The 27637-nt window shown below is 32.0% G+C and overlaps 1 protein-coding gene across 5 annotated transcripts in view; it reads right to left on the bottom strand.

Annotated features, from left to right (window-relative positions):
- Positions 1-1579: 1579 nt before the first annotated feature.
- Positions 1580-27637, bottom strand: part of LOC132952422 (TBC1 domain family member 30-like) — a 41951-nt gene continuing 15893 nt past the window's right edge. For 4 of the 5 annotated variants that reach the window (XM_061024716.1, XM_061024718.1, XM_061024719.1 and 1 more), the window contains exons 3-13: positions 25617-25781; positions 16000-16143; positions 7599-7726; positions 7044-7355; positions 6702-6864; positions 6421-6592; positions 5262-5367; positions 4896-5115; positions 4641-4784; positions 4302-4463; positions 1580-2900 (exon numbers count right to left, since the gene is read on the bottom strand). In XM_061024716.1, coding sequence (XP_060880699.1) covers positions 2170-2900; positions 4302-4463; positions 4641-4784; positions 4896-5115; positions 5262-5367; positions 6421-6592; positions 6702-6864; positions 7044-7355; positions 7599-7726; positions 16000-16143; positions 25617-25781 — 2447 coding nt within the window. In that variant the 3' untranslated portion in view covers positions 1580-2169. The remainder of the gene's footprint in view (positions 2901-4301; positions 4464-4640; positions 4785-4895; positions 5116-5261; positions 5368-6420; positions 6593-6701; positions 6865-7043; positions 7356-7598; positions 7727-15999; positions 16144-25616; positions 25782-27637) is intronic. The other variant, XM_061024717.1, reaches the window with a different exon arrangement.

Below are 27637 nucleotides of genomic sequence, written 5' to 3'. Positions count from 1 at the left end.
ACCGTGATTGTTTACCAACACAAACTAGTTTACCAACTTAACATTTTTTAAATCAAACCACTAGAAGTACCTTAATTTTTGTTAGTGCGACGGCTATTTCACGTCCATAAATTGGTTTTCTAATGACTTTAAATGACTTGTGCATGTGCGTGCGTGCGACCATAAACCAGATAAGAAATATCAATGAAGTGTAAATTCATGCGGTTCGCGGGTGATGGCAGAGGAGTACACATACTAATGATCATTAACTACAGTACTACACACACAAAGACGATCAGTAATCGTAGGAAAGAAATAATTGCCTAAACACAACTCCTTAAAAATGACACATTTGCAGGGGCCTTAAAGAAAAAAATTAAAAAATTTGCAAACTCGCACATTATAACTATCTATCTAAGACGTGTTTATTTCAAATTTAAAATACCGCTGTTTGGGAATCAAAAATTTCAAAATGAATTTAAACTTTAAAAATAGCAATATAAGGTATAATAATTATTTTTACCCCTTCATTGTTTTTTTGACCTAACAAAAAATATTTTATTGACATTTATAGAAAAAAAAAGCTAAAACAAATTGAAAATGTCTATAAATAGATCAAAATGTGTCAAAATATTTTGAAAATTGAATGATGTATAGTATAAAACCGCAGTATAAACATTCTGTTAAAATTGCATGTATACATGATAATTTTGACAAGATATTTTTTATACTTAAGGATTTTATAATACCTTATTAGATAGGTACCTGCTGTAGAATTATTACTATAATACATTGTGTATTTTATAACACAAGGTAATTATTATAATAGTATATCAATATATCGATATTACATATTGTATTTTGTTATGGGTTCTAAGTTCAGAAGTTCACTCTAGTCTAAGACACATATAGTTATAGATTGAAGTCATGTACTCAAAGTCTAACTCGTGTCTAAACAATCATGTTTTTTACTTTCCATTCTTCTTATATGTAAACACCGAGCATTTACACAATATTTTTCTCCGTTTTATGAATTCACAGAAAATTATACCCGTTATTTGTATGCATTAATGAGATATAAAATATATTATGCCTAAATCTTATTGTCCTTGATCAATGCGATAGGTAGTTTTTATATCGATTATTTTAAAATTAGAACAATAATATTGTTATATTATTAATTAGATTATCATGATGTCACGAGTATATATTAAAAATTGAAAATAAGTTGCGTTAAAAATAAATCATCACTGTACAATTTTTTTAATGTTTTTATATAATATTATTTTGCATAATTGCATCGTTTATTTAGAGATAGGAATTATGATTTATATGTACCTATTGTATTTTTAACGATAACGATAGGCATGATTTTATGTAAAATAAATCTAACAAAAATGCTCATAATAAGTTTATCATACATAATACATTGTTGAACAATATTTATCATTATCATATTGTTATTATAGTTATCAATTATTTATTAAAATTTTTATTTGTATAACGAATAAGTATTTACTATTAACATAATATTTATAATTTATATAGATATATAATATATTAAATATGCATTTTATGTAGAATGAGCAATACGTACGTATCATATTGTTATGTTATTCATTATTCATTATTCGTTTCACAAAAAATAAATATAACTTGTATATATTATGTATAATACCTATATAATAGTATTAATATAAGTTTATGATAAAAATACTCCAGAACACAAAAATAATGAAGCTCAATCACTGGAAAGTGTCAAGGATGACTGTGATAGGCGACATTTTTTAAAGCTAATTAGTAGTTAATAATTATACATAAATAATAATAATATGTCATACTAATACTCATCCATTTATATATTATGATATTCTTATTATTAATCGTAATGTTTATTATATAATATCAATACCAATAAATATATATACGAAAAGAAACGTTTGGATTTGGTTTTTTTTTACAAAATATCACATGTGTGGTAAAATTTTCAAAAACATTTAAAAAGATCAAGCATCAGTCGCTTACAAAAATTATGTGACCTACTCGTACGACGTGACGATAATAATAAATTATAATAATATTTAAAATATCGTCGAAAAAAAATTATTTTATGTAAAAAAATACTTAATGATGATTGTTTTTATTTTAAAATTTAAAATTCTGTAATTAACCATCGGAAAAAGGAAGAAATCAATTCGAGCCGTCCGGGTATAGACCCAACTCGATGCCGAGCCGTTTGGGCTGCCTGACTTTCGAAGGGAACGGAGCAAATGGTTTCGGTGCCGGCGTAGCGGAATCCTCAATGTTGTCTTGGATTCCTTTCGATTGCTGGGGCGGAAGTACTCGATCATCGCGTTCAGCTGCAGATAATGACTCGTCCGCAAAAATGTCTCGGAAGTCACTGTCGGCGGAAGTCTCGGCTACAGATTGCGCTTCACCCGTTAACAAATCTCGGAAGTTGTCGGTGGAACTCTCGACAGTGGTTATAGAGTCGTTCGAAAACAAGTCTCGGAAGTTGCCGTCTGAGGTCGAAGTCTCTACGGGGGTCAACGATTCGCCAAGCATGCCGATGTCGTTGATCAAGTCCGGCAACCGTTCTTCCAAGTCTATTTCTGGATCGTCCGCCGGAGCTTTCCCTCTGCACATCCGCTTTAACAGTTCCGAATTAGCTCTCAACATTTCGGCTAGACTCACGTCACTGTCATCGTCATTGCCGGATTTTACGTCTGGTAGACGACATTTTACAACGACGTCGACGATCAGATCAGAATTTCCGTCTCCATCTTCATCGTGGCCGTTGCACCCATCGTCATCCACCGACCGTTCGCTGCAGCAATCGGACGCGGGATCGTCGCAGAGTTCAGTGGACGTAGACGAAGACGATGACGACGACACGGTCCGTTTTTCTCGGACTCGTGGTTCTGAAACACCAAAAATACACAGTTATGTGGGTTACAAAATTAAGTAACTTAAGGGGGCTGCAGTCGATGAAAAAAGTGGCAGACAAACTGAAGGAATTTTGTTTGATGGATTTTAGTTTTTAAACGGATTATGATTGATTAACAAGTTTACTAGGTTTGAATAGGCGATTTTTGATATTCCAAATATTGTTAGCGCCATGACGAACAATAAAATTAAAAAATATCATATTTTTATTCATAGATATCATAGCTGAAAAAATAGATATTTATAATCACCTTTATAATAACCTATAGTAAATTAGTTAATTAATTAAAATTAGTTTTAAAAATTGTAATGCGTCAAACCAAATTCCTTCAGTATTGTCTGGCCAAAATATGGACTGACCGATCTCAAGTAGACATTATAAAGAATTCAGATCAGTTTTCTGAAATATTATCGCATTATTAGGTCGATCGTTAGGATGGAAAATAAGTACATACAATTTAATATAAATTGTTTACCGTTCATTCGCCCAACGTCGATGCGGTGACTTGTACATGCGCGTGTAAAAGCGCTCCGCTATTTCTTTTACACACAGTCACACACTCTAATGGTCACTTAATACGCACACATTTACAATACCCGCATCAGAGCCGTCCTTAGGGGGGGGGGGGGGCCTCACGCTTTTTGATTACATTGGGGGGCCTCGCGTTTGAAAAAAGTGGCAAAATTGGTTTAAAAATTGGTTTTTGCCCTGGGCCTCGCAAATCCTAAGGACAGCCCTGACCCACATGCATGCGAATTGGAAACTGCCTATTTCGAACTCCTTAAAAACTGTCCACTAACGATCCCCTTAACAACATTATAATAATCATACCATGCATAAAAATATTATTATTTTCACATGCGGACTTTAACAACAAACTGTACCACGGTCAGGTCCAATCTGCATATTTGTTTAAGGTGCCTTTACACTCTATCATCGTGTCGTTAAAAATTTTTCGTGTTGTTTTATTTGGTTTATCTTGGTAGACATATTTAAAACTTAGCAAGTTAGTGGTTAGTCAGTGAAACCTTTAATATTTTAAATATTTTATCCGCAGTATGATTGATAACCATATGACCACTGCAGTAACAGTACGACGATAAGTTAAATATTTTTTAACTTTACGGTAATACCTGATAACGTTGTATAGATTTAAAAAAATATCCACAGCCTTCAGTCAATTAAGACACTGTGATATTAATACGACGTGTTAAGTTAATGGTCCTGCGATAAAGAGAGAGTAAAGGCACGTTTAGATGATTACCGGTCGTTGTCGTGTTATGTACGGTAACCGGAAGTTGTATATGTACGCAATATACTGTATGATATTCAGCGTATAATAATATGTAATAATGGAATATTATAATGTAGGTACCTGTTTTGGGTTCCGGTTTCTTGACATCTTGGATGTATTTTAACGGTATGGATCCGGGTATGGGGCCGATCGATGTGCATCTGAGAGCTGTTTTGCCGAACAGTAAATGATTCATCGCTGAAGAGTTAGAGGTCCCAATAAAGTTTTGTCCGTTACATGCAGCTGTAAGAATAGAGTTTTGTTATGTGCCGTTATTAGTTTTTATTCGAGTGTGCATGGAGATTTATAGGTTTTTTTTACTGTTGCAGGCACGTAGTATTTGTCTGATATTTTCAAGCAATGACTTCGTGTCCAAAAAGATGTTAAGCGTACCTATGTAATACGTATTTTGTATTCTACCTGTCAAAATGACTTGGACCTGTTTCTGTCTTTCTTTGAGTTTGCTGTACTGTTTCTTCAATGAAGATATGTCTAACGCCACCTTTTCTCTTTCGGATTCCAAACTGGGAGTCGGCTGCCTATTGCTTCTACCGGATTTGTTGTCTATAAGAATCCAAAACACGTGTTAATTAAAATATTGTACGCATGAATTTCTGTTTTTGTCGAGAGGTTTAGGAACTAGTTTAGCCGGGTAGGGTATCGTCGTTATCTTACGTTTCGTCCTGAAGCCGTCCTTTCGGTCATTGTTTGCAGTGACCACCGAAGAAGATTTACCATCGATGTCGTCATCGCTGTCCGTCTCCTCGATGTCAGACTCTGTGTAGAACAATCGCAGTCCTCGTTTCGCCACGTGACTCACCCACGGATTTATATTGTACATGTATCTTTCTCGGAGTTCTTTGACTTCGACTAGTTCGTTCATAGTACTGATTGTCTACGAATGATACGAACACGTTTTTACATAACACCATATTTAATGATAAATCCCACGTGTGTGAAAAAAATTTACACTAGTAGACATTATTATTATAATAACTACGACGGTCTGGGACACGTAAATTCGTCGACGAAAATACTCACGTTGATTAAATTGTTGGCGTCCATTAAACCGAACTCAAGCATTTCTCTGGTGAGGACAGCCATAATACTATAAAATTCATCTGCACTTGTCACCGTCATTATCCGGCTAAATAGAACAGTTTTGTTTAACGTCGGTAAAAAAAAAAAAACTTTTTATAAAAATATATTCAGATATTTCAAACTTTTGTTTTCCCGTCTACATTGTGATCGTATTATTATGCAATACATAGAAGAGACCTGCGCCATTATAACATATTATGCACACATAAAACAAAATGTCTAACCGAGTTTAAATGGATCTGTATTAAGACGTAACGTACTGTAAGTATTAACGTTGAAATCGTAAAATAACCATATAGTTCGAGAAAACGCACGTTTGGTAAACTCATGACATGAGTTGAAATTAGTTTAATTAGTTTTTGTTCAATTTTCTTAAGTGTTTTCAACTTTTAATCCTCGCAAAAAAATTAGCCCAAAACTAACTAGTCTGTTTTAAATTTTCTGCATTTATGTAGGTTAAATGTTCTTTACGCTGAAGATCTTTCCGATGTATATATTATGGTGTGCTTTTATTATTATTTATTATGTAAATGAGAATAATAATTTTTAATTTTGACCGTCGTAAAAAAAACCACAAAAATAAAGTTATTATAATAACTTATGCTAATGTGGTGACAACGTTTAAAATTATATTTTTTGTTTGTTTTGATAAGCATTTAACTATGAAACATAATTAAAAATATTTCCTTGTGAATAATTACAATGTGAGAGGATTCAAATAATTTGTTTCATAATATAAATAAGAAAATCTTTGAATATATATTACCAATTCTACGGTTGTAATAAAATAACGAGTTTCTTTTTAAATTAATTGACTTGTGCTTTGTTATTATTGGATATGTTTAATATGCAAAAATAAATAAATAAATGTATAATTGACTTCACACTGTCGACACAGTATAAACTACAATAACCTATTATAGAAGGTTGTTGTACTCGAGCCAAGGATGTTGGTTGTATAGTAATATAATATGTACATGTATTTTATATCAAAAGTCTGTAAACGCGTTAAATTGTTATTATCTACCAAAAACTTCACAACTATGTATAGCTACAGTGCCGCCAGAGTGTTGGCCTGAATATAGTAATATATACTTACTCGGACAAAGCGTCCCAGATAGCTAAGGCGGTTTTCAAAAGAACTGTGCTTCCTTCAAGAAATATTAAATCCCAGACCCGAAGCACTGTGCGCTGAGGAAGACAATTGCAAAACAGCGTGAGAAACCACTGCATTGTGAATACGTTCGTGAGGGGTGGTTCGTAGCTGGTTCCTATTCAATAGTAGGTATATTATGTATATATAATGTATTATATTATATTATATTATGGTTTATTCATATAAAGGTGAAAATATGGGATGGCAAAAACGATTCAGCTTACCGGAGTCCTTCGATTCAGTCTGTAACCGGTCTAAATGTCTCGATAGGTTTTGCAGCCTGACTCTCAGCAAGTCTCTGAACACGGCCATGTCCACAGACAGTCCACGGAGATTGTTGGCAAAGTAACCTTCGGGAAGCACACCTTCGATCAAGTATATCATTACCTAAGCGCAAAACAGATACACCAATAGTAGTTAGACGACTTCCGAGGATGCATTAATGGATCGGCGAAATATCGGCACTCGAAACAGTCAGTCGAAACACACGACAAGTAGATATTATTTTGTCGGGACGAAGGGCTTCGAGTCGCCAAGATTTCATTGACACAGTGCGGCAAACCAACCTTTAGGGCGTCGGATTCGTTTTTTTCCATCACTTGCAGTATGAGCGCTGCTAACATATTGAACCCCTGACAGTATCCGACTGCTTTGTTCCATCGAGCGAACCCCAACAGCACCCGTTTTAGCAGCGCTTGGTTTTCCAGTCCGGACGAACCGCAGAACAGGCTACAACCGGTCCGGTGCAGGTCCTTGACGATCTGCACGCCCAACTCCTCGTCGTCCGGGTTGGTCGTGTCGTTGAAACAAAATCGTTCCACCTTGGGCCACTCCACGTTCCTGGACGACAAGTATTTTTCCGCCAGAGTCAACCATAACTGTGCAACGCAAAACGGACCGCGGGTCCGCGTGCGATAATATTATAGATCGGCACGAACCAATATCATTTTATATTTATTTCGTATTACATCATAGGCGACACGCGATAGTAAATCTTTTTATCGGGACTAGTGGGGGCGTGTGGGAGTCACGTGGTAGTGGGTGGTGGTTGCAGGCGGTGAACGCGATAGGGCGGTCACGATAGGTGTAGATAATAATAATTTATAAATATAGATACGTACCGTGTTCCGGAACTCATGTGGCACGCCGTCCGGAAGTCTCGCGACCATTTTCATAGCGCTCTGCCACTGTTCAAAGTCTGTGTCACCGGGTCCAGGTTTCATGTTGAATCTCATTTTGGTGTCTTCGCCTATAGACGCAATTTTCCGACCATATTAATCAACGCATTGAGTACGTCGTTATAATGTATATACATATTATACAATAATACAGTAGGTATACTATCGCGTAGACTCAATGTCGTCGAAGTAATAATATTTTATTCGCTAGGTGCAATTGACATACATTTTAAGCGGGTGGTTAGTGGGTAGATACGTACTTAAGTCGTGTGAAAACAAACTTACCTGGTTTTTCAAAAAACAAACGAAGAGCATAATGTTCTTTGATAATATTTATACGTTTGGTATTTTATTTTTGACCTAAATATATTGTTATACTTCCACGCCACCGAGTTAGGTTATTGTTATAATTTGGGCTCGGGATTTAATGCATTGAAAGAAAAGTAAATATGCTATAAAATTTAAGATAACGTTGGCCTATTTCGGTCGTTACTCGTTATTGGTTGAAAACTATAACGCAATAAAATTACCCGGAAGTATTGAAAAATCACATAGGGAGTTTAATCTTCATTAAATCAAAGACAACCTGCTTGCGCTGCACAGACACAATATTCGATATAAAGAATTAGAATATCACTGTGATCACTATTTATCACACATTTTGGACCATTTAATAAAAATGTAAAAACTCCAGAAGTCCCGAGCCCTATTATAGTTATTGTGATTAATATTTTGTTAAATTCAGGGCTTGCATTTGAAAAAAAAATATTGTTTTACGTTATTTACAATCAAAACGTTATACAAATTTTGAGTTTATCGTTATTCAAAATTTAAACGTTATTCAACTTTTGTGTTTATCGTTATTCAGAATTAAAACGTTATACAATTTTTGCGTTTAACGTTATTCATAATTAAAACGTTATACAATTTTTGCGTTTATCGTTATTTAATATTTAAAAGTATTTAGATACCTGTTTTAAAAGTACACAGGCCGCAATTTAAAAGTATATGACTATGACCTTTTTTGGGGACATAATTTTCCTATTCTGAGTTTTAAGTAGGTAGAGTACAGTGATACAGATTAAATTACAATATACATAGTTCGTAAAGAAATGGAAACAAAATAAATGATAAAACAGTATGATGATAATTAATCTTAAGTTATAAGTGATAATGTATTATTGAATTTAATAAATTGCCTAGGCTCTAAGGACTTTATTATAAAATAATAAATATAAAAAAAAAATCATGATCATTATTTTGAAATTTTGAACGTATTATTAGGTTTTTAAATGTTAAAATTATTTAGTAAGTTTTACAATATTGTGCTTGAGAATATCATTTAAGCAGGAATCTATGTTTCAAACATATTTTACTCTGATTGTTTTGACATACTTTGTCAACATTTATTTTATACCTTCCTACAATTGACAAAATAATCAGAATCTATAATTTATGTTGTTAAAAGTTAAATAATATGTATTGGCAATATAAAAGTGTGTACATAGCTAATATACTATAGAGTGTAGACAACATAGTATAATTTATACTATCTAAATTATACTTATAACCATATTACCATTATTAAATAGAACATTCACAAACAACAAAATAAATACCAATGATCACCGAACACAATAGTTGAATAACTTGAATGGTACAAATTCCGACCGTAGTACAGATAGTACAGTACAATATTATCTGAGTATCACTATTATTAGCTATTGGTAATTAAATTATTCTATTAATACCTTCTTATTAAATTTTAAAATAAATCTAATACGGGATCTCCCGGATAGGCCGGATACGGGATAAAATTAATTCTTGGATCGAATAAATAATTGAATAATACTAAGTATTATTAAATAATTGGAAATTAATTATTTTGTTTAATGGAATACAATATATACCGTTTTGCGTTATGTTTTGTTTAATGATATATCATATATTTTGTTAAACGTTACGTTTTGTTTTGTGTTATTTATTTATTTATGTTTATCGTTTTTCGTTATAATTACGTTTACAAATTTCAATCGTTTTTTATCAAACATAACGTTATAATCATAACGTTATTATAACGTTTGCAAGCCCTGGTTAAATTATACACTTATGTCGATGTATATATATTATATTATCATAGATAGGAAATAAGTGATAGCTGATATAGATAATAGGTTTAGTAATAAAAGTGGGTACATATTATATTGTATGAAAAACGATGTCGGCCCCATTCATTAATATAGGAAATATGCACTGCTCCGTAAGGCCTGGTAAATACAACGTTTGAGTTTACGTATAATAATATGTTAAGATTATAATTTACAGCCGAGAAAAAACATCGTTAGTTCAAATAACAATAGCCATTCAAGTAAATATTTTTTAACTTTGTGTTGTATTCGAATTTAATTATTTTCGTTTTTCAATTTTTATCAAAAATATTATATTTTTAATTATTTTTAGGATTTGTAAAATTCTTTGTACATAAAAAGGTTTTGAAATATCATTCAATGTTCTATAATTAACATGGACATAAAATATATAATAATTAAATAAACAGTTTCAGTTATAAGTATTTATTGAAGTATAAAAAGCTTTTTAGATAAAATCATCTGAGGGTGTTGAAATCTATAGAGGTTGGTAAGTGGAGCGTGGAGGGGGCGAAGCTCCTATTATATTTCAACTAAATATATTTTTTTGTGTATAAAATGCTAAGTATATTTTATTTGGTATTAAAAAAAAATTTATGAATGAAGATGGCTTCTCTGTTGTTATTTCTAAGAAGTATATTTATTTTTACCACTACAATTTCAGACTTCTATAACTCTCGGTTCAAATTGATATTGATAGAAAATCTGTGCCTCGATGCATGAACGCGTATTATTAAACAAACTTAATACACATGAAGTTATTTTGACGTAAGAAATCATTCAATATCACTCTGTCTTTTACTCTCCATTTACGAAATATAGGAGTTGAAAATCATTGTGAGTTTTGTTAAGTTTTACATACTTATCTAAAATATATCAAAATGAAAAAAAGCTATTTAAATATAAGTGTTAGAAACTATCAGTTAGAAACTGATTCACATTAAAATACTATATTAAATCATGATATCTCGTTAGTTTTGGATAACTTAAATTAATTTGATTTTCTTCTCGAGTTTTCGAATTGTCAAGGGTATTCTGTAGGTGTGTTTAAAGTTGATTATAAAAATAACCATTTATAAGTCGAAGAAAAAGTAATTCTAAGGGACAAAAAACAATAAACTAATTCCGAATAAACTAGAAACATCATCTATACGACTATAGGTTTTTTGCAAGAAGAAAATTAAAGAGATTATTTCTTACGGTATTACTACTTTTAAACTTTTCATACAAACTACTAGTTCATTATATCGATTCGATTAGAAATAAACAAGGAAACTACTAATGATTGGATGAATAACGATGTGTTTTATTTTTTCAAGAAAAGCCTATTCATAATTTCTTCTATAAGACACAATTCCGATGCAGAAAATAAATTAGTTTTTTTATAATTTCTACAGTATAACTGATTTGTTTTAAGAATAGGTGTCTCTTTTAACATATTATTGTATGTTTATGATTGATATAAATATAAATATTTCAAATTTGTATATACATTTTAAACAATTATTAGTGTTTATTTCAAAATGATGATTAAAATGTCACAAAATTAATAGGCACACCGCACACACCTAATTATATACAACAATACATGAATTGTACTATTTTTATGTACCTGTTTATTATTTGTATTTTTTGTAAATTCATGTTGTTTATAGTGAAAACTATGTTATAAAATATCGTTTAAAGTTTAAAAAAAATGTTAAAAATAGGCATTCTCTCTTATGCGTATTACTTAAACACAGTTTGCGGATGCATAATAAAGTACCTAAGCGAAACTTCATTAAAATTGCATACATTGCCAACAGTAATTAAATTGCAACGAAAAATAATAGGTACGAGTATAATGTATGATGTTTCCGAGTAAGTAGTAAAATCACAAAGAACATATTAATTTTGAATATTGTGATAATATTTTATTACACGATGGTCGATGGATAAATTTATTAATTTGCAGGATTTCACTAAAATAATATACGTTGCATACATCTTTGTGTAAAAGAGGAAATCCTCGACTATAGTAATAATACTTACAATAGTATAGAGTAACACAACACTATAGGTTTCGGATTTATATTTATTTTAAATCTATTGACACGTCTCCCTTTGTGGTCTCCGGTGAATTGTTTGATCATCGAAGTGTCATTTTTGTTTACGGTTTTATATCGAACAAACGAGTTTTTCTCGTTGACTTTCGATGATCGGGTTTGGAAATTATTCTTAAGAACATTTGACGTTGTGTAAACAGTTTGTTTTTCTCCCATTGAAAAGAGTTGTATTTTTGACGTTTAGCCTTGATTTATGTAGCTTTTCTGTCAATTCTTACATTTTTTAAAACCAGCAGCATCAATAAGAAAAGTAAAATAAAATATCACCTCATGCTTTTTATATTTAGGTACATTTTATGTCGGTTTGTACTTAACCGAGCGATTCTCTGGAACGAAATAAAACGACCATGTCCCACGGATGTTAAATGTTTCGCAAAAAAAGGTTTAAAAATAAAAAACAACACACACACATTCGTTTAACATATTATTATTTAGTTTAAAAGCTACTTCGAATGATAGATGTCCTGCCGAGTGAAGCGACATGCACACGATTCGGAATAAAAGCGTTGGGTCAGTGCGTGGTCCGCAGGAAAGTACGTCATGCGCTATTATATTATAGTATATTATATGATGTAGTTTGAAATTTCATATTACCATAATATATTATACGGGGTTTTTTTTTAACAGATCGATTCGTGTGGATCTCCGGAGCCACAGAGGAAAATCGCAAGGGGAGCTAAGGTTGCTTATATAAATTCTATAGCACAACGAACGCCATCGCCGCGATACTAATACTATAGTACACTCGTCATAGCCGCAGGTGTTGGTCAAACAAATACAATAATTAGTTTTTATTTATTTTAAGTTTGCTATTATTCAATGTATACAATAGTCATTTCAAGTTGAATTAGCATTTGTTTTTCCCACAGTATTTTTGGTTCTTCACCACGCTTAATACTTTTGGCCGACTCGGTGATTGGCAACTATAAGACGGAGCCACCGATCGAAGTCCATGACTATAATAATATACTAAAGTGCCTTTTTTAAATGTTATTAAAGCGTCATAACCGGTTAAAATATATCAGCAGTTTAAGACTATCCACAGGTGAACAGCAGGTGAAAAAACATCACTCGAATATTATATTATTATAAAATCAACTGACGAATTTGAATAGCGGAAATAAAACCCCCAGAAAAAAACGACGTTTTTCCATCTACAGACGAATTATTATATCGTGTGCGCATAATATAATAAACACTTAATACTATGTGTAACGACGTGTAGCACGCACCACCACTAACGCAACCGTCGTGCGACAATCAGTCGCAGAAGACTAAACGCGTATTTTGACTTAAACCGAGTACCTAATTCATTGCAATGATATACGGCGTCCCGTAAAAATTATAAAATCAACTGACAAATTAGAATCGCGGAAAAAAAGGCCGCAGAAAAAAAAAATTTTCCCCTTACCTACAATTTGTATTATCGTGTGCGCATAATGTAATAATTACCTACGTAGTACTACGTGTAGCACGCACCACCACTAACGCAACCGTCGTGCGACAATCAGTCGCAGAAGACTAAACGCGTATTTCGACTTAAACCGAGTACCTAATTCATTACGATGATATACGGCGTCCCGTAAAAATTATAAAATCAACTGACGGATTTGAATGGCGGAAAAAAGCCTAGAAAAAAACGCCTATACCGACGAATCATTTTATCATTATCTTTATAACCACTTAATATTACGTGTAGCGACGACGTATGTAGAACACACCGCCACTGACTCAACCTTCGTGCGACAATCAGTCGCAGAACTCAGCAGAAGACTTTGGGACACGCGTATTTCGACTTAAACCGAGTACCTAATTCATTACGATGATATACGGCGCTTGACGTGAATAATGATTGTCGGGCCAGTATTATACTATTATTATATTATAACGGGCACGTCATTATCCCGAGCGACTCTGTCTTTCGACTGGAGTACCGCTCGCGTTGTATTATATTATTATACACGAGTAGTGAATTATATAGGCGTGTATAAATGTATGACATACTTATATATATATATATATATAATATTGTATACGGCGTTGTTACAGAAGTTGCAATTTTTAACAACAAAATATATAGTCGTTATCCATCACACTTTTACGAGCGTGTGCAGTATATTTACTACATATATACAATATCTCTGCAGCAGTAGTGCGTATATATAATATGAGAAAACTTTCTTTGGTAAATAAGTTGAAAATATAAATTATACAGAGTGTCTCGGCGGCGGCGCCTCCGCCGCGTGTGTTCGCGTATGATGCGACCATCATAATTTAAACCGAATTTTTGTTTTTTCCCCGCCGATTCTCCGGAAGTTACGCGATGCCGCGATGGTCGATTTTTGTACAGCCAATTAATGTAAATATTTTAAAAGTATATAACTACTGTGCCCGTTACCATTAAGCGTTTGAATAAATAGTGACGTCAGTTTCAAAGTTTGGTTAGAAACGCGTAGAGGCGGAGTAGCGGAAGAGTATATATTTATATAGCAGTCGGACGGTCATGTACGAGGTACAACACATTGAAACACTCTGTACATACATAAAATATACCTATACCTATACGTATTATATATTATTGTGTTTTCCTTATGACAAAAAAAAAAAATTGTTTTTGTTTGTTTTTATAAATTGCTTTATTTCTAAAAAAAAAGTACACAGAAAATTATATTAAAATTGTGTATATTATCAACCATAATAACTCTATAGGTGCGTCGTACGTATATTATAATCCCTCGTATCCACACACCGCAATAACATTGTTATATATTGTTTATCGATCGTTGTACAAAACGTCCAGTTTGAATTGGGTATTTTATTTTTATTATCTCAAAAATAATATTATTCATCATTTCATCATAGTCGTATCCCTTTGAAAACGTTCCGCGTAACAGTATGGGTCACGTCGGATTCAAGTCACGTCGGTTTACCTTTTGCGAATGATTTAGGTGGCATTTTTTCCCTTTACGCTATAGTTCTCACCTCTTTATTTGAACGAAAAACAAAAATTATTAAAATGAAATTCCGCAATATTTTTTATGCCAAACGAAAAAAAACACCTCCACACTGATGATAATGGGGTTTCCCGCCGATTGAATCGAACTCTACAAATATTACCTATAGGTACTCGTCGCGCTCTCCGAACACTTAACATTTATTGCAAACGAGAAATATCGACCAAACCTAATTCGATTATATAAAGAACGTGCTGGATTCGAAACGTAATATCACATTATTACGATAACAAAATACTGTTCTGCAGGTATCTGCAATGACTATTGTCATAATATAAATAAATATAAAATATTAATATACGACGTGTTGTCATATTTTGTGTTATCATTGAAAGTGTTTGTTTACCGCGATGGTGGTGCTAGATCGCGTGGGAGGGGGATGGGGGGGGAAGTGTCAACAGAATTGAAAACCGTACTTATCACACTCAATGCATAAAGTATACACTATTACTATATTATATTATATTTTGTAAATATAATATGAAATTTTGTGTGCGCGGGAAAAAAAAAGATTTTAAGATTTTTTTGTAAACGATTGTTGTATAGTTGTAGACTACGTTATTATTACATAATATTACTATAAATTATATATTTAATCGTTTACAACAGTGCGTGGCCACTTGCTGTGAACCTCCTTATAAAATGATTTTAACGGTGCGTCTATACATAAATATTATCACTATAACACAGAACATCATACGGACTACCTACTGTTTAGTGTTTGTCTGTACATTAACAACGCGATAACTACAGGTACATTTAATTATTGTTCAAATAATAAAATATCATTAGAGTAGGACGATCGTAAGAAATATTATTATAAATCATAATTTAACCCAACCGCAAGCTTGGCTTTTCGGTTGGGTTTTGCGATGGATTTTTCTTTCGTATGTGGTGATAATAAAATATTTTGATGCGAAACATATAAATACATTATTTTTACTATTTTATAATTAGACGGAGGCGAGTTACATATCATATTATTATATTGTATCTAACTGCCTATATTATAAATGTGGATCGTTTGTATCATACGTGCACGCATATATAGTATATAGGTATAGAGAGGTGTACTCACTGAGACTGGCAATGTTCTTCAACGTGTTGAGCAAACCATTCATCACATCACCCGTCTTCAAAATGTGTTTTGATAAGGAATATTTCGCAGGTCTCGACTTGCCCGGACGGGATGACGGCGGCGACGGTTCGAACACCGGACGGTCTGAATGAAGAATGCAATTTACTATACGTTACATTATACGGCACTGATATGGTACGCGTTTCCTCCTGTTGTGCGTTAAAACATGCGCGTTACGTTTTTATCGATCGGCCGGCCCTCTGTTCCTCACACCGACGCGGCGGCGGCGGTCCACCCCCGCGTGCACACGTGCGGTCGGCGCACCGCTCCGTCTCCCCTCCCCCGTGGTTGGCGATGGGGTAGGACTTCATGCCCCCTCCCCGGGGTGCCGACGGGGTAGGTCTTAATGCCCCCCCCCCCATCTTGTCCATCGCATCCCGTAAATCGTATTATCTATACATGTTTAGGTTAAGTGTATATATATACGGACATTATACATATTATATAACACGATATCATTTTATTATTATGACGAAAAACGCGTACCTATATATCATTTCACCCGTCGTCGAGTCGAACGCGAGTTGTACAAACCATGACGTGTGAAGGCGCGCGTAATCGGCCACGTCGATATATAGCTTGTTGACGGTTTCCCGATTTTAATAATGACTCGTAAATACCAATAAGTATGGCGAACGAGACGCACGGCGTTATAGTCGAATGTGTGTATGAAGTAGATAGGTACTAGGTAGTATATTATTATTCTCGGCCCTAGGTCGCGATGGCCCCGCAGTGGCGGACGAGTCATCAGTGCGGAGTTTGGAGGGAGCGTTATTGTGTTTCGGGGGGGGGGGGGTGGATTGGCCTCACGACGATGACGATTTATTGTCTTTCCGGATGAAAGGTTTTAAAATCACTCTAAACCGACGACATTCCGCCTCGCTGATATAAATAGAACAAAAGCACAAGACACCCAACTCGTGGAGTACATAGTCTTACAGCTACATATTATATAAGTGTTATTATTATATTATGTCATAAGATGTTATGTCAACGCTATATCTTCATACAAGTTTTTGGGTTCAGACGGAGAATGGACGATTTCGTTATAATTTAATATTATGACCTTTAGGTAAACTACTTTTTATCTAAAAAAGTGTACTACGAATTTACCCGAACGGTATTATGAATTATGATCAGACCGTGATTACGTTTGGCGTAGGATGAGTTCGCCTCAAATATATCCGTAATATTAGGTACAAAATATTATGTAGGTACAATGTAAACCATTTAATTATTAAAATGATTTTAAATTATTACAGAACTAAGAAAACTGATTCGCTTCACATAACGTCTGATACCTACATTATTTATATATTCATCCGACATAAAATTCGACGTAACGGTAATGTTGTCGAAGTCGTTCTATATACACACCACGCGTAGGCGTAGCTACCACGTGGTAATTTTCATAATATAATATTTAAAGAAAAATAAAATACGAGTAGGTATATTAAGAATTAATCGTTTTTATATATTTTTCAAAAATAGAGTAAGATTACGTTAGGTATCTCAGCGTGGGTGTAATTCGTAAATCGTAATCTTTATTTTCGTGCTACAGCCTACAGATAAGTATTTATTAATAATTTATTATCATTCATTATTAGCCATTAGGATTTAAACTATTTTCGAATACGAAATAAAATTATTCAAATATTTATAGTGGGCGGTTGCTGGTTGGTATTTCAACTGACGTCTGACAGTTTCAAAATTCCTCGTACTTGGTGTTAAGTGTTTGATTTGGTTGCGAATATGGTCCCTAATATAGTCCATAATATACCTAGTAAGTACCAATCCTCTCGAGTCAATAGATTCGTGACGTCATGACATCCTAAAGCTGACTTTAGCCGTTGGTATATGATCTTGCCGATAGTAAGTTATTCGGGATCAAAAATCTTTGCATAATTTGGAGAAGCGAAATTTTAAAATAATGGATTCAAAAGTAAACACGAGTTACACTACTGACTACTATAAGTACTTAACCATAATATATGAGGTCATATCAATGGACTCGTCAAGAAAAAGTAAGAGTTTATATCAACCTTTTAAGTTAGGCAAGTTAGGATGTAGTTATATTAATTATAATAATATTATTTTAAATTGTATATTTTATCGCGACAAAAACATACACCGTGTAAAAATAACGCTATATAAATATATAAAAAACACGGTATCTAAAATTTGTGATATTATTTTATAGGTAGCTAAGTCTTTGAACTAAAGATATCATTTATGTTAAAATAATCTGCTAAAAAATTGAACTTAGCTTGACGACATAAGTTAAAAGTTTAAAAATATTATATAATAATGAGTACATAATAATAATAATATAGTCTATTATCATTGAAATCGGTAGTGTATTAATAATAAGTGCTTTAAAGTCACTAAGCTAAGTTAAAGTTTTTAGCATATTATTTTGACATAAATTATTTCTATAGTTCAAAGACTTAGATACCTATAACATTATATCACAACTTTTAGAGCAGTTTTTTTTTTATACTTCGCATTTCTTTTACACGGAGTATGGCGGAGTGTTTTTTTTTTGGGATATCACTCATTTTTTATTGATACTTTATTATTTCGGGAACATATTGGTTTTACAATGATGTAATTTTAAAATTATTTTATAAAATAAGTTTATATGTTTATAAATGGTTACCATTTTTTGCAGATTATAATAGTAATAGTATAAATTAATATTATTATTTTTTGTATATTGGTTGCCATAGCCCATAGCCCATAGGTGTCAGATAATGCTGGTTGCGGGGAATATTATCTAATAAAATGTTGAAAATACATGACAAAAATGTCTAGTTAAATTAGTTGTAACTCTGTTGAAATTGTTCAACATGATTCGAAAACTACATCATGCCCTTCAACGTAAAATTTCCAATTAGATTATTGTATTTTCAAACTTCATTATTTAATTACACATTTGCTATGCTTTCTCAAGAAATTTTTGTCGTGAATCGTGTTGCTTCTTGCGTAATTATTATAATCCGGCATTTTGGGTGTGTTTTGCCTATGTGTGTGTTTTAAGGCGCTCTTTTATTTTTATGCCTAGTGGGTCGTTGGTTACAAACAATTCGGTAGACGAGTGGTATATATTAAGCTGCGAAACCTACTATATAGTCAGATCGACTGTATGACTGTATAGTATCAGACGACAACTCAATCTGTAAAATTGAAGCGTTAATTATTTCGTCGGCAAATTAATATCTTTACAGTGCATCGTAATATTATAAAATAAATGTAATAAACCAAAAGGTATATTGTTATTTTTTCCCAACGAAAATGACGTGTATGAAGACAGAAGCCCTATACATTAAATATTATAAACGAGCATATTATTATTATGAATTATGATATATATTATACGTATTCTATACGTCGAAAAGTAAATCCAATTTTCAAATGTAAATGTATCATATCACATAACCCGGGCCATGTGTAATGATCAGTCCTGCTAATAATGGCGCAATAAGTAAATTAATAATGCGTTTTATGTCAAACAAATACGTATATAACATTAACATAATAATAATGATATAATCAATGATCAAAATGTCCGCCAGCCGCCTGCACTATAGTTACAAAATAGGTACACTTTAATTAGCGTAAATAATACAAGTCACTTATAACATTCATGTTGGTCAATATTGTGATACACAAAACCATAGAACTTATTTTGTAATATTACTATTTAATTAAAGTTCGTATCGATAGAACTCGGCCACACCCACCCCAGCGCACATACCCAGTGCCACTTGCAGCTCTTTTGCTAGCTAGTTAAGTTAGGATATATTATTATTATGATTGGAAGTCGAAACGTTACATTTTAATATTTTACTAAAATACTAATATTTGTCTATTGATTCCGTGAAAATGCGTGTTTCAGTCTTGGCAATAATAACAAATAAATAAATTGGTTATGTTATTATTTATTACTATAACGGACGATTTATAATATGTCGTTTTTATTTTACCAACGTCACGTATACGATTTAGGTGATTTTGTCGACGGGTATCTACAACCAAACACATACTAGCTATTACACGGTCGATTGGGATTAATGACTTTAATTTTTTACTCGGTTGTTACCGTTTTTTCAAATTAAAGCAATAAAAAATAACGAAACTCAGTAACCTTCTATTGTAGACCTTATAGGTATATTATGTCGTCCTATAAATGCGCACCGTTCAAGATAACTTATTTATAATTATCAGAAGCATTATATACAAATAAAAGCAATTCTTTTTTTATTTTTGTTAAATTTTGTTTAAAATAACGATTTTATTAGGAAAAACTATTTAATTAATTAAATCTGACGAAATAAAAAACTAAAAATGATTTTAAAATAAACGTTCAATTTTTATACTTAGTTAAGAAATGTAAAAATTAAAAATTAATATGTTTCATTATATTATTATTAACGGCTTCATCCTTAATGTATTACATTTTTAAAAAAAATGTTTATTGATTTATAATTTTGAGTGAAGTGACGAAGCAATTTCTATATCAAATGAGAAAATACATTTACATTTAGTAAATGTAGACCAAACATAATTACAACATTATCACTATATAGTACCCATATAAGTAATTAAATTATCTACCTATAACTATACATATTAGGTAACTACAAATTATAGATAAAATGAAACACAGTTTATCTATAAAAAAATCAAATCACTCGTACCTGATGCTTACTATTTTTTGTCATGTATAATTTTTTTTAAAATTATATTTATTCAAATTTCATTCAAAAATAATTTCGTGAATGAAAATACTTACTTTAATTATTGTAATATCTACTTTAAAATTTAACAATAATATTCATTCCAATACATAATTTATTACCTTTGAATAGTGTATATATATTATGTTTTATTTAGTTGTTATTGTATGGCAGCAGATACTAAAATATGTTAATTGTAATTAGATAAAAGTCGTGTTTTTTTTTGTTCATTAATATAATATGTTTGACAGCTTTCACCAAAAGGCAAAATTTAAAGCCTAACACCGAAAATGGATTGAAATTATTATCTGTCACAAGTTTCCAATAAATTATTAATGAACCAAAGTGCCTGATATTGTCCTGTATTAACTACAGAACCGTCCGGAGGGTCTACAACTTGAAAATTATGTTAATTACATTTATTCTCTACTACAAACGATAGTAACATTTTCTACAAGATAGTTAACTGAAGGTCCAAAACCTGTCATTAGTAAATTAATATAGTATCTATTTTCAAAACTTGATAGAATGAAATGGCAGTTGACAGTTGATTTTTTTTCTTTTATTAAATCAAAACTATTTTTATTTATTTATCTCACTTTTTCAGTTTCATAAGGATTGTTACGTTTCCTGCGTGAGCCGTGAACCCCATATTTAAAGATCGAGAACATAACACAGACAGCCGGATTTGACACAAATCGTTTATAATTTATATATTTTGAAAAATTAATGAAAATGTTAAAAAAAAATTACTTATTATTAAAATAATAATCTTGAAGAATATATTATTATCATCAGATTTTCTGTCAAATATAGGTGAATGTGTAATTATGTAAATTGTTTTAAATGTACAAATTCAGTAATTTTATTATAATTTGAGTTCATTAAATGGTTTCTATATTGTTATAGAACATTTTTTGACTTTTGTCAGTAAATACTAAATTTAAAGTAAGATATTATATTACACAAAATAAATGTCAACTAAAGCTGTTATAGTACAATATGTTTTGGAAACATTTAAAAATAGTGCCCTCATTCCAATACATGTTTTAACATAGTACCTATGCATTTTTGTATAATACATAAGCATTTTGTTTTATCGTATGTTATTATAAATATTAACAACGATGCAGAAAATATACCAAAGCATCAGCTGAAGCGTATAAAATAGCGTTAAACAATTAGCTTCCTATCTGAACAAGTTTGTTATTTTTATATGGACACCTACGCAGTGTCCAATTAGTATTATGTAATCTACGCGCTATCCACTGATATAATAAAATAATAATATAAATATCTTTAAAAGTGTAAATAACAATAGCATTAACGTGTAAGCGATATTATGTAATAAGAAAATTTATACTTATTGACACTAATTAGTACCTAATCCTATATAATAGCGTTACCGGAAAGGTACCTATTAATAAAAATTAGATTGATTAGATCATCACACAAATGAGGATAGTTTATTAGGTAGATATAAATCATTATTGGGTAAAACGTTTACAATAATATTGTACTCTATGATAATAATAAATATGTAATAATTTTTAAAGAAGTGGATTTGGATAGAAAATTGGGCGAGAAAACGATCTTCGTATAGTTATAACCGCAAAACTACGCTACCGCGTTTTAGTTCAATGCCGATCGATAAGACGTTTGGACGCGCCATTCATTTTGGTAAGTCGTGTCTAATTTTGACCAATCGTTAAGCGGTCCTTCACCTATAAAAGTGTTTACGTTTCATGATGTGCCCACGATAGTCATTGAACACGGATTCGTTAACGATTGGATGGCGATTCACAGATTAAACGAATCAAAATCATATTTTGTATATCCGCTGTTAGATATCGGAATATAATATTAAAACTATTGAACCATATAATATGACGATGGCATAAAAGTGTCATAAAGAATAAGACTTGTATACCAGACCACGAGTTCAGGTCATATTTTAACGTGCGTTTAGACATGTTTGAGTAACTATATGTCCAATCCGTGGCGTGAGTGATAATTTTTGTACGGGCGAGTATAGTCCACTAACCTCTATTACTGTCGAATCTAGGACAAAATATCCTGTACTAAATTATTTAGGGTCAAAATATCCAGGGATAAATTAATCAACAATGTAAAAGACAAAATATCTAAATTTAAAAATATTTAAAATAAACTCTTAAAAATGAAATGAAAATTACATTATTTTCTAATTAAATAATATTATTCATAATATTGTTAATTACACCAAGAAAAAACCAAAATATTTGAGGACACTAGATTAACTTAAACTACTTTTTCTCATGTACCTGTAGATATTGATGCCAAAAAAGAAATATATATATATTTTATTCAGTAGTAAATTAATACGTTATTTTGTCCCAATACCCTTTCAGACATATAAATATATATAATATCAACTGAAATATGTAAATTTTATGTTCTATATTACAATAGGGTAACCGACCAGTGACCACTGGTGTCCGGTGATAAATATATTAAAACACGTAGGTACACAGTATTACAATGCGTACTGCCGAGTAATTATAGCTGCAGCTGTAATGCTGCATGAAGTATAATAAATCCATATACTTAAACCCTTAGATAAACCATTGGTCACCTTTTTACGTCCGATCGTATTTTTTGTTGTAATAATTTAAAAATTAGATAAACTTTAAAAAACGGCTAAAGTTAAATTTTACCAATCTGTTTTAAACCATTTTCAACTAATATGAATATTCACAAATAACTAGTTTTCTTATAAATATATCAATATCATGCATAACAAAGAAATTATAAAAATTGAGTCGAGAAAATTAATATAATATTCATAAAAACCACAGTGTTAATTCGAAGGTAGATTTTTCGAATTATTTAAATTAACAAATTATGAAATCATTGAATCGAATATATTATATTTGATCGATATATTTATGAACTAAACGTAGAATAAGATGTATACTAAGAATATACGTTTTGAATAATGATATTGCGATGTGCGTGAAATACAAGTCAGACCTGTAAAACACTTTTACTCCAAATAAACTTTTATGTTATTTCAACTTCGCATAGTAAATACTTAATGTAAAACGTCAAAGAGTTAATAAAAAAATCATTATAAAAGTCTTTTCGACGGAAATGTTTTTGTTTGAGGGGAAATGATGTGATTTTGTAAAATAGAAACAACATGGTGGTGTGAAATGGAATCGAGATAAAATTCGTTAGGCACGCGTTGTGCACAATTTGTACACACCCTGAGGGTACTATAGGTATAACGTGTTTATGGTATATATCTACGACTTAAGTAAAAATTAAATGGCATACCAAGAGAAGGAAAGAATTTTCGTAAAAAAAAAGAAACAAACTTTATATTATATTTTATAAAACCTCCCGTTTTAAAACGATTGAAAGAAAATATTTTAATAATTATTTATCATTTAAAATTATTTTTACCCGAAAAAAAAATGAATACCAATAACGTCTTTATTATTTTTCGCATATTATTGGTAAAGGATATTATTGAACAATTAGTGCCTATTTCGGATGGGGGAAGGCTTTGATAATATTAGCAAATTATATTGTCATCAGAGTTGAGTAATGAACATGCATTCCGAATCCCAGTAGGATATAAAATACCATAGTCAATGTAGTTAAGAGAAAAAACTATTTTTTATGTATTTTTTTTTTGTCTTGACGCTTTGTACTGTTACTTTTAATTTATTTGATCGACAAGCATCGAACACGACCGCAGTTTAATTTGAAAAACAAAAAACAGTTTATCGACCCGGTGACCGTACATGGAGAAATAATAGTATAAAACTGAACGTCTTATTCTCACGATTCGACATGTAATAACTATCGTTTTCAGCAAATATAATTATTATACCGAATGAGACCTATAACAAACGTACACAAAAGATTTCACGTGTGTTTGACTTACGTTGTACAATCGTTTCGGAAATTGAAATTTTATTTGCAGTGCGCCAAAGCCCCAAAGTGAAATGAAAATATTATTGTCTCCGCGTCGACGTTTGCCGGTGAATCGATCGGAAACCCAGTCCGACGGTCGCCCGAAAATGGCCAACAAATTGTATTGTTTGTATTGTATACGGCCACAGTGTCTCTTTCAGAGCGATTCGGATGTCTCCGTCACGGTACGACGATAACACGTGGGAAGGGGTTAAAATGGGACTCCGAGGTTCGATGAAATATATTTATATGCACGCTTCGTGTATTATATTATATTGTATTGTGTGTGTGTACGACAGTGACAAACGTTTGGCTTTTGTCCGACGAGACCTGCAGATAATAATATTCCGAAAAGGCCGTCGGAGATATTTTGGCAACTCTCGCGTCAGTTTCTCCGTGGGATCGTAGGCGACGTAAGCGAACCGAGAGGCACGTCTCTGTTTTGGTATAGATTCTAAAACTATATACAGCTGTTTTATACTACCTATACCTAATATATTTTGTAGGTATATAATAATATCGCGTGAAACGTCTCTATGATCACTTTATTATAGTCTATTACAATACTGATGTACTCAGGTGGAGGTTCGATTGATGAACGTTAATTTTATTTAGGCGATATTCGAGGCAGGGGACACAGAACCTTTTTGACAAGTGGCGACGAAATATTAAATGTCATTTTTTGTTTGTTTCACCTAACGAGTGTGACACAAAATTAGCACCGCCTAATATTTGCATATTATGACGGGCCGACGCAAAAACATTAATCCTGCCCAGACGGTATTAGTAGTGTTATATTGTGCAGTGACATAGATAAATTATTATATTATTAATCCGCTGTCGGGTCGTACTTACTTCGTTTCATGGAGTACGCGTGCAACAGAGCCGTTATCATGTTGCATTTGGCGTCCCGGCGCGCAATCAGAATGTCCCTCCTCTTCAGCGCCTTTACAAGCGCTTCGCAGCACACATTCAACTGGTCTCTGAGCAAGTCAACAGTGGTAGACAGCTCTTCCACACCTAACCAAAATCAAAATAATAATAATTATTATTAATGGACAAATGTAAAATGCACGTCACTCTTCGTGTACGGTAATCTACATAAAGGATGACTCATCGCAGCCCGGGTTTTTATTCAATAACGCAGTTGTTAAAAACTTGATTTTTGGAATTTTCAAATACTTATACTCAATGACCATATTTTAAATTCTTAAGATTTTTTGTAGTACTTAATGAGGGTTCTGTGGCCTGTGGGGATACAAACTTCTGTTTTTTTTTAAAATAATAACCTCTCTTTTCATACTGTAAATTATTTAGCAGATATTTTTTCTGTTTTAAAAGTTGAATTTTCAACAAGTAGTATTTTAGTTATTTAACTGTGTTTAGTGTGTACCAAGGATATAATAGATCCATGGTGTCTTTGGAGTATATGGGGGCTATGGCGATTTGAAATTTTTAGTAACTTATATTAATCTATAAATATATATAATTTTTAAATATGCTCCAAGTATAATAAATACTAGATCCATTATTACGTTTATTTTATATTTTTGTGATACAATTTTAAATTATTAAGACTATCATCATTGGCATAAATATTACAGAAGCTGAAAAACTTACCAGTGCGAACTCTAAACCAATTATTCAACTTGGTACAACTTTATCAGATGGACGTGTTCATTCATAAAATAAAGTTTGCCCTAACGCTATGGTAAATGGGTATACGTCATACTATCTAATATTATTATTATAATATGCTACGAAAAGTAATTTGAGGACACTTCTACATAATATAATACTCTTAACGAATCAGTGTGTGTGTGTGTGTGTGTGTGTGTGTGTGTATAGTACTTACACATATTATACTATGTTTGATCACTAGTCATTGTGGGATGATGATTTCATACATGTAATAACCAGTCATCATACATTTTTTTTTTAATATTTAGTATTATGCTTAGTTTATGCTTTTTATATGGGTGAGTGATGGCTAAGTTGTCGTTATGCAACCTTAGTATTGGCGTTATGTAGTCGGCGATCGAAAAATAATAATTCTATAGATTGTTTTCCAAGAATGGTTATTTTTTACTGTATCGAATAATCATTGTATCTACCTATAAAATCGAATTTATTAAAACTCTAGTTGTTTAAAAAAAAAAAAAACCGTTCTAAGCTCGCCAACTCCGTACAAAAAACCAATATAAACGTCATCGAGTGTAATGCACCGAATTGAATCGTTGCGTTCTATACTTATTTATTTTTTTACCTGAATAGTATCAGTTTTATTATATTGTTATTTCGTCGTACGGATGTTATTCCAGAAATCTGAATGAAAGTGATAATCTGCATTGTTGTATTCGTGGACCGCGGACTCGGTGGGACGGAAACAGAAACATGTAAATCTCTGTCAATCGCAAAAGCTTTGTCTTCAACGAACGGCCCGTAATTTGGTTTATTTATACTCAAACAGACATGTTTGGACTGTTTTCTGTATAAATCAATCGCGTTTACATGAATATATTACAGTGGGTAATGGGTATATAGGTAGCTGGTACATATCCGAATGATTGTACGCATTTGTCACGATCTCTCTCTCTCTCTCTCTCTCTCTATGTATATGTATATTTATGCTATTTATAGACTAAAACACGTGAGAGGAAACTATTTTTGTGACTTAATATGTTTTGTGGGAGAGCTTATACAATTTCGTAAAGGATGTTCGCAGTATGCCTATGTACAATAATCTCGTTTTCGTCGATCGTGCGTTACCTACGGTTTTTCAATAAAGCTACAATACTTCTACACACATAGCATACAATATTATTATTATAATATACGACATTTTCATATTTTTTTTTCATCTTTACAGTTTTAGT

The sequence above is a fragment of the Metopolophium dirhodum genome, chromosome 9 (genome assembly GCF_019925205.1).
Source record: "Metopolophium dirhodum isolate CAU chromosome 9, ASM1992520v1, whole genome shotgun sequence".
NCBI classification, from domain to species: domain Eukaryota; kingdom Metazoa; phylum Arthropoda; class Insecta; order Hemiptera; family Aphididae; genus Metopolophium; species Metopolophium dirhodum.
This window is presented reverse-complemented; position numbering and strand designations above follow the sequence as displayed.